The sequence below is a fragment of the Podarcis liolepis genome (assembly GCF_965112155.1).
Source record: "Podarcis liolepis genome assembly, chromosome: 9".
In the NCBI taxonomy this organism is placed as follows: Eukaryota; Metazoa; Chordata; class Lepidosauria; order Squamata; family Lacertidae; genus Podarcis; species Podarcis liolepis.
In genome coordinates, this window is record NC_139564.1 from 66,650,068 (window position 1) to 66,663,075 (window position 13,008).

The 13,008-nt window shown below is 43.0% G+C and overlaps 1 protein-coding gene across 2 annotated transcripts in view; it reads right to left on the reverse strand.

The window, feature by feature from the left end:
* Window positions 1-13,008, reverse strand: part of TBC1D19 (TBC1 domain family member 19) — a 73,029-nt gene that overhangs the window by 26,301 nt on the left and 33,720 nt on the right. For both annotated transcript variants that reach the window (XR_014515836.1, XM_083460030.1), the window contains exons 12-13: window positions 9,099-9,173; window positions 7,069-7,131 (exon numbers count right to left, since the gene is read on the reverse strand). Coding sequence is in view for 1 of the 2 variants with exons in the window: in XM_083460030.1 (XP_083316156.1) it covers window positions 7,069-7,131; window positions 9,099-9,173 (138 nt within the window). In the remaining variant the exon portion in view is untranslated. The remainder of the gene's footprint in view (window positions 1-7,068; window positions 7,132-9,098; window positions 9,174-13,008) is intronic.

Sequence of the window (13,008 nt, forward strand, 5' to 3'; positions counted from 1 at the left end):
TTAATCTGCAAAATAGTAAGCTGCTCTAGGAGGTAAAAGCCAGAAAATTATTATGTCCTCTGTCAGAAGCGCAGACATTTTCCCAAGACATTTTTGCTTTTGACAAATATAATTATCAAAAGGCTGTGTTTACAAAAATATTAAACAAAAAGGAGCTGTCTGAGTGGATGATGTACAGTGAGACATTACCATGGCATTCTAGGTAGAATGAAGGCAAGACAAACTGTGTTTCCTCCTCAAAATTGCATTAGTTGTCTAAAAGAACAGTTCTTTTGTTTAGATTTTGAAGAGATGGAAGCATTCCTGGAAATCTAATTCTGTTTTCACCTGTGTTTTCCCCAGCTGGACAAATAACAGGTGGGGGGGGGGAGGGAGAGGGAGAGACAGATGGACGGAGACATAGATGGAAAATATTAACCCCGATTCTGCAATTTGAGGTTCCCTGTTAGCTGCTTTTAAGAAAACCAGGAAACTGGGAGATCTGATCATGGATCTCTTGCATTACATTTAATTTAATTTTGCTGTAAAAGTATGGACAAATCTATGCAGCTGAATAGCTGAAAGGAAGGAAAAGTGTATGGATCTGAATTCTACCTAGAATGCTTTCAGTGCCATGGCAATGTCTCCCTGCGCATCATCCACTCAGACAGCTCCTTTTTGTTTAATATTTTTGTAAACGCAGCCTTTCGATAATTACATTTGTCAAAAGCGAAAAGGTCTTGGGAAAATGTCTGCGCTTCTGACAGAGGACATAATAATTTTCTGGCTGAGATATGGTTTTTACCTCTTGAGCAGCTTACTATTTTGCAGATTAACATTTTTTCAGATGACAAAGGGCCTTTATCTTAAACACACACTTTACAACCAACACTATTCATTACCAGCTTTTGATCTTATCTAAACTGTCAAAACATAGTACACTCAACAAAGTACTAATAAATAGGAAAAATTAAAAGCTAATTTATAACAACTGGGGTGAATACAAAGAGAAAAGTGAAGTTCTGGCTGTTGTTCAGAATGCAGATGGACACACTTTTCCTTCCTGTCCTGTTTCCTGCCATTTACATTCTCAGCTTTCCCCAAGAACAGTGAAAGCCTTATATTTCTAGCAATAAGCAAAGCTGAGATGACCCATCTCTGGGCAGAAAGGCCTGGACAAGCAACAAAGTCCTGCCAATTCAAGAATAGCTCTTTAGCAAGAACACTGTAACTCTTTAAACAAGAATAGTCAGGTTTTACGTCACTTTATTTATGTTCCGTGTAAATTTCATTTTACGTTAGCACTTGTTCAGATAGGGACCCATCAGAGAATACAGTGGTACCTCGGGTTACAGACGCTTCAGGTTACAGACTCCGCTAACCCAGAAATAGTGCTTCAGGTTAAGAACTTTGCTTCAGGATGAGAACACAAATCATGCTCTGGCGGTGCGGCAGCAGCAGGAGGCCCCATTAGCTAGAGTGGTGCTTCAGGTTAAGAACAGTTTCAGGTTAAGTACGGACCTCCGGAACGAATTAAGTACTTAACCCAAGGTACCACTGTACTGCAGTTTACCAAGGAAATTCAAAATGTGAAGTTTGTGTTTTATTTTGGTTTGTGTCCATTGCTATTGGCTGGTAGGATTTACACCGATATATAACTCCCTTGCTTTGTGATAGCACCTATAAATAAATAAATGAATCTGAACAACAGATAGCAGTGCAAGGCTACCTCTCCTGCTAAGCAATGACTTAGTTTTAAAGAAGCTGGGGAGGATATGACTTGATCAGTCCAAATGTCGCATGCAATCCATTCTCCCCAATCTTATCACAGCATTTGCTTGTATGAGACACAGAGAAACATCTGTAATGAGACATTAAGAAAACTGGCGGTTTTCTTTGCAGCTAAAACACGCACACAGACTTCATTATATTTGTATAGTTATCAAGGTGTTTGTGATGAATCAAACCTAATGCCTTAGTACCACAAATGTCTGTATTTAGCCAAAATGAGATGGGAAAGACAAGTCCCTTCATTTTCCCCAAAGGCGTTGCTCCCAAGAGAACTTATACATTAAACATGTGTCCTCTGATGGTTAAGGTGAACGTAGGAAGCAGATTTTCAAAGGAGAATCAAGTAGGCAGGAGGAAAGTACCTTGGTTCTTGAGTGGAATCCATTCCGGAAGTCCGTTTGACTTCGGAAAACATTCGAAAACCAAATCACGGGTTCTGATTGGCTGCAGGAGCTTCCTGCACTCAATCGGAAGCCGCCGAAGCTGCGTCGGACTTTCGGGTTCCAAAAAATGTCCGCAAACCGGAACCACTCGCTTCCGGGTTTGCGGCGTTTGGGAGCCAAAACGTTCGAGTCACAAGGCGTTTGAGAACCAAGGTACGACTGTACTTGCTGTGCCAGCCAATCGTTCCCTGAAAATTCTGCTAGGCCGTTTTCGCCATAGGCAGGTCTGGCTAAACGAAAAAGAGCAAGAAAACAACAACATGTCTCCAAGCATAGAGTAACATGTCCAGGGGAATTTGGGAGGCGGGAGCATTCAGCAACCCCTCCCACCAAATGACTCTCTATTCTAAGTGATGTGTCCCTCCCCAGAAGGCACATGCAGCTAGAGCCCCAGTTTTCACTATCTAATATGAATTTTTACTCTTAGATAGCTGCCTGCTATGAGGTATAGGAGTGACCACACCTACAAGAAAGTTTAATTCTGTTCATTTCCTGCCAATTCATTTGTTCTCTGCACTGGTCAGTGTTTTCGTTGATGAATGAGATGAACAAGGACACACGCCATTTTTGCAAAATGGTAATGTAATGGGAATTGGGGTTGCTCGTGCGTAAAGGATGCTGAAGTTCTAGGCAACGTTGCCTGGCTAAACCTTTCCCTGGCTGGACAGCCCTTTCTCCGTGGCTGTGTCAGTCGCTGGCAGAATCCGTCAGTGGGCGTTTCCTGAATTTCTTCCAACATAAAAATTCCTTGACGCCCAGTCTCCGCCTAGCCTCCCTGCGCGGAAGCTTTCTGCGCAGAGTAGGCGTAGCCAGCGGAGGTCCTGGACTCTCCCCGCTGGTCTCTGTGGAAGAGTCTTGGAGCCCTCTCTCCGAAGTCCTTCCCTGGTCTCCTTCCTCCCCGGTGTCACGCTGATAACCTTCCCCAAAGGGAGTGTTCTCTCTCCCTCTACTGGTCCCTTCTCCTGCATGGTTGGGGAGCCTTACCTCCACTCTTGGCTCCGATGGCAGTTCCCTGACAGGTAACTTAGTACTGCCCTGCAGAGAGCAATTTACGGGTAACTGACTTATCTATATTTATCCCCAGGATTTTGAATGACATCAGATTTACTCTGACAGAGATGAGTTCGCACTGTCGTTAGCATTTCAGAGCTAACTGATTCAGAAAGTGGCGTGTGAGACTTCCATCAGTCAGAACTGTCAAGCGACCACTGACTGGAAAATATTTTTCACTATACCTTCTGCCAGTCCGGAAGCTCCTTTTGATTATGAAACAGATTTTTGGATTAATTTTGCCTGCCCAGGACTGGGCTGCGCTTCCCCTGAAATAGCAGGTCCAGAGTATGGGGTTACTTCTTGTTCCACCTTTGTCACTGGGGGCATAGGCAGCCTTGGTGGTTGAAGTGTCTTTAACCAGCGGCACTGGGTGCAACAGCTACAATCAGGATAACTTGACCACAGCAGTTTAGGCATTACTGCCATGCACTCTCTGTGGGGCTTCCCTTCCACTTGACCCGGAAACTGCATTTTTTTTTTTTTTTTGGCAGAATACAGGTGCTGACAGCTGTGGGACTCTGTCACCATGTAACACCTCTGCTCATAGATATTCACTGGTTGCCAGTTTGCTACCAAGCCAAGTTCCAGGTGTTACTGTTGGTAAAGGTTAAAGAAAGGTAAAGGACCCCTGGACGGTTAAGTCCAGTCAAAGGCGACTCTGGGGTTGTGGCGCTCATCTTGCTTTCAGGCCGAGGGAGCCGGCGTTTGTCAACGGACAGCTTTCCAGGTCATGTGGCCAGCAGGACTAAACCACTTCTGGTGCAACGGAACACAGTGATGGAAACCAGAGTGCACGGAAATGCTATTTACCTTCCCGCTGCAGCGGTACCTATTTATCTACTTGCATTGGTGTGCTTTTGAACTGCTAGGTTGGCAGGAGCTGGGACAGAGCAATGGGAGCTCACCCCGCCATGGGGATTCGAACCACTGACCTTCCGATCAGCAAGCCCAAGAGGTTCAGTGGTTTAGATCACAATGCCACCCACGTACCAACAGTAACAATACTGTAGGTATATAAAACTGGTAACAACTTGGGATCTGTTCAAATCAGTCTTTTAGTGTAGTGGTACCTGCACTTTGATACTCCCTGTTAATAGACATTTAGAGAAGTGTTTTTGCTGTAATTTTTTGGCACATGATCAAAACATTCTTGTTTAGGCAAGCCTATCAAAACATCTATATGGGGACACTGGGCTATTTTTGAGGTTCTTCCCCACATTAAGGTTGTTTTTAACTAAAGTTTTTTGTATTTCTGCAAACTGCAGGCTTCCCCTGAACCTGCTAATACTTGTATATAGGTGCTGCTGCTTTGACTAGATAAGGACTCGTGCTCAGATCATGAGCTTTCAATTAGTACATTAGTATTACTAGTAAAGATGGATAGGGAGGTATAAATTCTGCTGTATATTTTTAATATTAAAAAAACAGCATCATACATATCACATAAAAAACCAGGAGTCCTAATTATTGTTAATTTCTAGCATTCAGAGGACTAAACAAATCAGTCTGTCCTCTAAGGAGGGATACATTCAGCCACCAATATATTTCAGCTTGTTTTATGTAGCTATAATCGACAAAATGGCAAGCCCACCCTAACAGCTGTGACTAATCGAGTTGAAAGTGCCACGAAAATGTGAAGCCTCCCCCATGACATTTATGTAGACACTGCAATCAAATACACATTAGGAAATTTGCAAATATAATAAGCTTCCATTTAAGGAGACTAAAAAGAAACAATATATGCAAGTCCACACAAATTAGTTGGCTCTCCTTTACTAGAAGCAAAGGTAATAAATTACGGATGCTTGTTTACTTAAGACTAGCACTTCCCCATCCTAAGTGTTGAAGGTCGGAAACAGTATTGTATAAATATAAGAATACAACATTTCCTGTGCAGAGCTTTAGGACAAGAGACTGCTTAATACTATTATATTTAAGTGGTATTTACCTTTTAAACATTTTTCCCCCCTGGGAGTTCCTCCCAAAACTCTAGTCTCACACCTTTCTCAAAACTCACATTTTCTTTGCCTTTTAATCTTCATCTCCAGCTGAAACATGGTTTTAGCACATCTAACTGCATTTGATCACATTTTTTACCCTCCCATTTCCCTTCCTTCTTTCTGTTTATGATGCCATCAGTGACAAAATCTAGGTTGCTATGTCCTTGGAGTAGTCCACCAACCCCTTTTGCTCATGTCATTCTGTGTAGCACCGTATTTATCTGCAGGTCTCTATATAAATGATGATCAACAATACTACTTTTCTCCTGCAAGTCCCATAGGACTCCAATGTGTACATTGTTTCGGCATGCGGAATCTGTCCCAATATCTTTCAATATCTCTCCACAGTTGCTCTTAATAAGCTACATAGCTTAGGGCTCATCTATACTGTTGTTTAATGTGGATAGCAAGATGGGAGTAGCCGCCAAGACCATGTAACACCGGTCCTGAAAAACCTACATTGGCTTCTGGTACGTTTCTGAGCACAATTCAAAGTTTTGGTGCTGACCTTTAAAGCCCTAAATGGCCTCGGTCCAGTATACCCGAAGGAGCATCTCCGCGTTTAGAAGACCTCTGAAGGCAGCCCTGTTTAGGGAAGTTTTTAATATTTGACGTTTTTAATATTCTGTTGGAAGCCGCCCAAAGTGGCTGAAGAAACCCAGCCAGATGGGTGGGGTATAAATAAATTAAAATTATTATTATATTATCATTCCTGTGCCTCCATTAATTCTCAGCTGCACAAATCACATTCTCTTACAAATTACTGCCTTTCTGCTCCCTCAATCTGGCATTTCTTATACCAGGGATACTCCGAAGAAGAGAGGGTACGAGAAAATTCACAGTGTTCTGAAAGAGTATGCCGTATGGCCAACGGAAAATCAATAGAGGTCCAGAATTACTGCTATAAGTATTCGCTAGTGCACATCAACGGACAGTACAGAAAAATCTAGCATCTCAAAGTGTAACCCTTCCCAGGTGATTCAATTTTCAGAGAGTCTTAGATCCTTTTCAGCTAGGGCTAACATAGTGAAACCAGTCATCCACACATTGTGGCTGCACAAAATGACAATTTGAATAGGAGTTTGACGTAGCCTGTTAGTTATCTTTAACTTTGCTGGCTGAAGGTTGTTTATGGTAAAAGGTAGTCATGCACAGGCATAGCTGAGTGATTCTGGACAGTGACTGATGGATCCATTTAACTGAGGCACTAAGTCATCCAGGCTGTAATCATATACACACTTCCTTGAATGAAAGCCCTACCGAACATAGTAGAACTTCTGAGTAGGTATGCATAGGATTCCGCTGCTGGTCAGCTTTAAAGGACCCCTGACCATTAGGTCCAGTCGTGACTGACTCTGGGGTTGCGGCACTCATCTCGCTTTATTGGCCGAGGGAGCTGGCGTTTGTCCGCAGACAGCTTCCAGGTCATGTGGCCAGCATGACTAAGCTGCTTCTGGTGAACCAGAGCAGCGCACGGAAACGCCGTTTACTTTCCCACTGGAGCGGTACCTATTTATCTACTTGCACTTTGTGCTTTCTAACTGCTAGGTTGGCAAGAGCTGGTACCAAACAACAGGAGCACACCCCGTCGCGGGGATTCGAACCGCCAACCTTCTGATCGGCAAGTCCTAGGCTCTGTGGTTTAACACACAGCGCCACCCGCGTCCCCGCTGGTTAGCTTAGTGCAACTGTAATTCACTATCACTTTTACTGGGCTTAAAAGATACCTGGAACAAATTGTACCTAATTTGCATGTCACTTTTTTCCACTGACAGGCTGCTGCAATAACAGTAATTACTTACCTGATATAAATAATCCTCAAACACGAAGTAGTAGTCATCATTGCTGGCTGTAAGCTTCACATCCTGCAAATGAAAAACCATAAAAATTTGAAGCTTGAGAAGTATATTTTCCAGCTGGGAAGTTCCTGCGATGCATTAGCATAACAAGATATTATTGTTGTCATGCTACAGAGTTAATAACTATTCACTCCACCTGTTGTCAACTTCACATTTCCTGCACACAGAAAAAAATCTATTAGTAACATCATAACACTAGGCACTGATATCCATATGCTATATTTGATCACGTCACTTCTTATTAGTTTTCATCAATGGGAGTTTCCCCACTCTTTCAATGGGAGAGGGAAAGCAAATTATCTCCCAATTAACATTTTAACTGCATTCCACAGTCATCAAAGAACCGAAAAACTAATCATGCACCCCTTTGAGGGTTCTAGGTTTGTATTTCTCAGACAATAAGCTTTCCTTTGCCATGGCATGTGGCAAGAACTGAGGAATGGTTTTGAAGAAGTTTGAGACAATGCATGGAATCAAAGAATTTTAAGGTTGGAAGGGAACCGAGGGTCATCTAGTCCAGCCCCCTGCAATGCCATACCAAAAATGCTTGCGGATCCCAGCTGAAAAACAACAGTAAAACTATGCATTTTTAAAACAGCTTGATATGCCCTTCCTATCACACCTGACACACGAAGAGGCCAAGGAATCTATTCTTGGTGGTTTGTAAATTGTTACAGTGTCTAGTGTGTGTGTGTGTGTGTGTGTGTGTGTGTACTGAATAAAATAGCTGCACAAACCTATGATCCAGATGCCATTTCTCTGGCAAATCACAGGAAACACCTAAATAGCCTGAGCCAGTGAATTGTGAAGATACATCACAGTTTGTTCTAATGTAACACTGCTGTGGCAGAATGTCACACTGGTACAACACCACCACAGATGCAACAAAGGAGCATATCAGGGGAGGACTCAGACTCAGAAAATTTATATCCCATCCCAAATATGAACTCAGCAGAGAGCCAAAAACCATTTCCCCCCTCTATTCACTATGCTTTTCCTATCCATTCAGGACAAAATTACAAATGTCTGACTAACAGCCAAAGTAGACAATGTATAGGAATCCATGGATGCTGTTATTGTCGGTTGTAAATTAAGGCAGGTTTTGCATTAAAAAAAAGTAGCTTCAGAAGGACTCTTATGAATCAGGGCTGTATTGAAGGATGACATTTGAGACAAACCCTCTCTCTATTCAACCCCAAATCCAAATCTTCTCACATGCTTTTAGCAATCGACATTCAACTTCCATTTCCTTCTGAGCAAGCTGTGCATATAATTGTTACACTGGAAGAGTTGAGGCAACATTGAGAAATTGTCTGAATGTCTTCTCTCCGCATCAGAAAAGTCCGTCCACTTTGCAGAAGTTTCTCCACCATTTATTGATGTGGCCTACCAACCCACCCACAAACGCCGTGAAACAGGACATTGTGAAGGATGCAAAGTATTAGCCAGGCTGCCACCACACTTGCAAGATAACAACAACCTGCAATAGCGGCAAGGTGGGAGGGGGAGCCTAAGGGGAAAATGGAAGAAGCTGGGCTAATGCCACTGCTAATGGTGACCCAAAAAGGAAGCTTGCCCAATCCTTGCCTGTTCTTTCTTTTCCTTTCCAAAATAATTCAACAAGGGCGGGGGGAGCAGCAGAAATATTAACTCTTGCACTGAACCACTGCATATATACTTCAGATACATGCAATTTTAGATGAAACCTTTCACAAACAATAGCAGTTGTTTTTCATCTGAAAGTAGTAAAATAGAGATTGTGACACTTTGGTCGGTCAGCAAACAGATACAGACAGAGAGAGAAGCCTTCTAAATGGAGATCATTATCCCAGTTGGTATCTGAATTGGGCAAATTGTTTCAGGATGCCTCATGGAAAGAGACTCATAAGTAAAAAGTGATGATGATGATGATGATGATGATGATGATGATACAAACAACAACAGATAGCGATATATAAATTAGAAATACTCACTTTATAAATCAAATTGTCCACCAAAAGGTCATGCTGAATCACATTAGACTTCAGTTGTTCATAGTACAAAACATCCTAGAATGAAATAATGCTAAATATTATTTGTTGTTGGAGACTTAAAAGAAATGACACACTTCGTAGTTGTAAGTGTTTTGCTTATTTTAATACCATATGATGTTAAAGTTGAAAATGGAGTAAACAGTTCAAAACGAAGGATATCAGGACACAATCTGAAAGATACTGTTGAGTATATCCCATTAAAATAAATGGGATATAATTTGCGCATAAGTCGATCAAAAACTAAAATCTTTTTCAACATCCAAATATGATATTTCCTCACGTCGCTTCCTTCCGCACAACCAGGCAGTGAAAACTATCAAGTCTTCATGAAGTGTGGTAACTCTAGTAACTAATTCCTCCTGGAGCCAAAGGACAATATAAAATTGCTTTACAAAGAAAAAAAAAATATGGCTCCATCTTTGAAAGTTTTTAAATGGATCTTAAAAAGCATTTTTATTTCAAGATGCATTTAATTAGGATGCTATGTGTTAAGATCTATATTGTTTTAATGTGCTATTGATAGTTTTGGATCTGTATAATGGTTTTATATATTTTCGAAATATTCTCAGTTGAATGAATGAATGAATCTTTATTGCTAAAAGCTACAGTGGTGCCTCGCAAGACGAAATTAATTCGTTCCGCAAGTTTTTTCTTCTTGCGAGTTTTTCGTCTTGCGATGCACGGTTTCCCATAGGAATGCATTGAAAATCAATTAATGCGTTCCTAGGGAAACCGACTTCAGACCAGGTCCGGGGACAGTCTGTCCCCCGACCTCTTCTGAAGGCTGGGGGGGACGGACAAGGGCTTTTCTTCCCACCCCCAGCATTTTAAAAAACCCCGGGACAGCGGAGGGCTTCTCCGCTGTCCGGGCGATCTTAAAATGCTGGCGGGCGGCATTTTAAAATCGCCCCGGAACAGCGGAGGACTTCTCCGCTGTCCGGGGTGATTTAAAAGCCCCTGGGAAGGCAGGCAGGGGGGACAAAGACTTTTGTCCCCCGCCAGCCTTCAGAAGAGGTCCTGGACCTCTTCTGAAGGCTGGCGGGGGCGAAAGTCTTTGCTCCCCCCCGCCTGCCTTCAAAAGCTGTCCGGCCAAGGCTTCGCGGACCTCTCCGCCAGCAGCGGCAGCGCTGCCGCTGCTGGCGGAGAGTTGCCGGCATGCCGAAGCCTGCGCGCGCTGACATCAGCGCGCCCAGGCTTCGCGGACCTCTCCGCCAGCAGCGGCAGCGCTGCCGCTGCTGGCGGAGAGTTGCCGGCATGCCGAAGCCTGCGCGCGCTGACATCAGCGCGCCCAGGCTTCGCGGACCTCTCCTGCCTTCAAAAGCCGTCCGGGATAGCGGGAAGCGCTTCCCTGCTATCCCGGACTGCTTTTAAAATGCTGGCGCTGGGGAGCAAAGCCTTTCGGCCCCCGCCAGCCTTCCTGGACCTCTTCTGAAGGCCGGAGGGGGGGGAAAGGCTTTGCTCCCCACCGCTAGCATTTAAAAGAGGTCCCCGGAGATTTCCCTATGGGCTTTCGTCTTGCGAAGCAAGCCCATAGGGAAATTCGTTTTGCGAAGCGCCTCCAAAACGGAAAACCCTTTCGTCTAGCGGGTTTTACGTCTTGCGAGGCGTTCGTCTTGCGGGGTACCACTGTATAAGCCATCACAATTGGTCACAATGTGTAGGATACAAATAATTGATTTAAAACTGAACAACAGCAGCAGCAGCAGCAAAGCAAAAATGCAAAAATCATTCTTGCATAAGTAAACACTCCATGTCTCACACTCCCCCTTATGATACTTGTCTTGCTGCCTAGCTCTCAACTTACTTGCAGCCAAGGCAAATTTTGCAACCCGTCTAGTAATAAATGCATTATTGCCAGCCAGCAAAATAGAGATTTTCTATGTAACTAATTATTATTTTTTACATGAGCCACCCTGGAGGGCTTTGCTCTGAAAGTCAGCATACATTAGGGTAGCAATCAATCCATCCATCCATCCATCAATAATATTCTAAGTATACAACAGAAGAGGGTGATTCTTAAAGAGCCTATAAAATAAAACTGCAGGGGAAAAGGAATTCTGCTAAATTCACGAGGCAAGAAACTGGAGGGCAACAGTTAACAATTTCCCCCAAGAACGTCAGTGGTATTCCTCTAAATAATTTATGCAAAGCTATAGCCTCTTCACAAACATAGCTGGCTAGAAGCAGACTCTAGCCAAGCAAAACCTAGAAGCAGAGATACAGCCATAAACACAGCTCACATGGATCCTATCAGGAAGACAGAAGCCACAGCTGGAAGAATACAATTAATGACTTGGCATACAAATGTCATGATGGCTAACATAGTTTTGGAGGTGGTCACTGCAAGCACTTTGGCATAAAGAGGGGGGGAAAGAGAAAGATAATAGTAACTGGTTCTCCTTTTAAGGCAGCATATGAAAATATAATAGTTGTAAAATATACACATCACAACTGTGTTTATTGTATTAAATTATCTGCTTTTTCCATAAACACATTTTGTTCTATTTTAGGATTTTGAAGTTGATGATAGGCAATTGCACATCATTCCACAGATGGAAGAAGATGTAAAAAATTCAACAGTGCAAAGGACAAGACTTAATGATGAAAAGGAATGTGAACCAGATACATTCAGAATATATATAAATAATCAACTTATCGCGTATACAAGCCTTTCTCCCAAACACAGTATCCTGTCCATAGAATGGGGGGTTGTATAAGTAGAATACAAGTTATGTATGTTGAGCTATGAAGAACTGATCTCCTGTTTTTGAAATTTAAAAAGTTTTCACATGAATGTGAAAGTGGATTTGTTATTTATATAGCATATCACATGAATAAGCAACACTATGTCGGTGCCCTCTAGACATGGCTTAATTTTACAAGTTTTTTAAAAAATAAAGTTCCAAGAATGTGTGGCGGTGAGTCGTAGGGTGTTACAGCAACCCTGCATTAACGGGAAAGAGCCAAGATCCAAAATATGAACCTGACCACGGGGATGAAAAAATACTACATAATATTATGCAAGCTTCATAATTAAGAACAATGTATACATACTACATTGGTAGGAATGTTGCAAAAAAAAAAAAAAGCTTCTGTGTGGCAGGTTCTACCTCTCTCAGCATTGCGTCCAAAAGTAGGGGCATTTATTTTGTGCACTGGGGGGGTTATCACAACGACAGCTTCTGAGGTGCTATTCCATGACACTGGCCATATTTGGTTTGCAAAGTCCACTTTGCTTACTAGAAACCCCAAACCCACCAACTGGAGTCAGATGCAGAATAGTGAATGGGTAGAGGAAAAGCAAAATGCCAAGTATTGGGTTAGGGGGCAGAACCAATTATCAGCTGCTGATGAAATCACACAAGTGAAATACTTCGGATAAGGTCTGATGTGTGTGCACTTTAAACTAGTCAATATACTAAGCTGCCTTATATGAGTTACAGGGAGCGGGTAGCGCTATGGTCTAAACCACTGAGCCTCTTGGTCTTGCCGATCAGAAGGTCGGCGGTTCGAATCCCCATGATGGGGTGAGCTCCCATTGCTCTGTCCCAGTTCCTGCCAACCTAGCAGTTCAAAAGCACACCAGTGCAAGTAGATAAACAGGTACCGCTGCGGTGGGAAGGTAAACGGCGTTTCTGTGCGCTCTGGTTTGCATCACGGTGTTCCGCCAGAAGCAGTTTAGTCCTGCTGGCCACATAACCCAGAAATCTGTCTGTGGACAAACTTTGGCTCCCTCGGCCTGAAAGCAAGCTGAAAGCAGCAACCCCATAGTCACCTTTGACTGGGCTTAACTGTCCAGGGGTCCTTTAAAAGGTAAAGGACCCCTGAAAGTTAAGCCCAGTTGCAGACG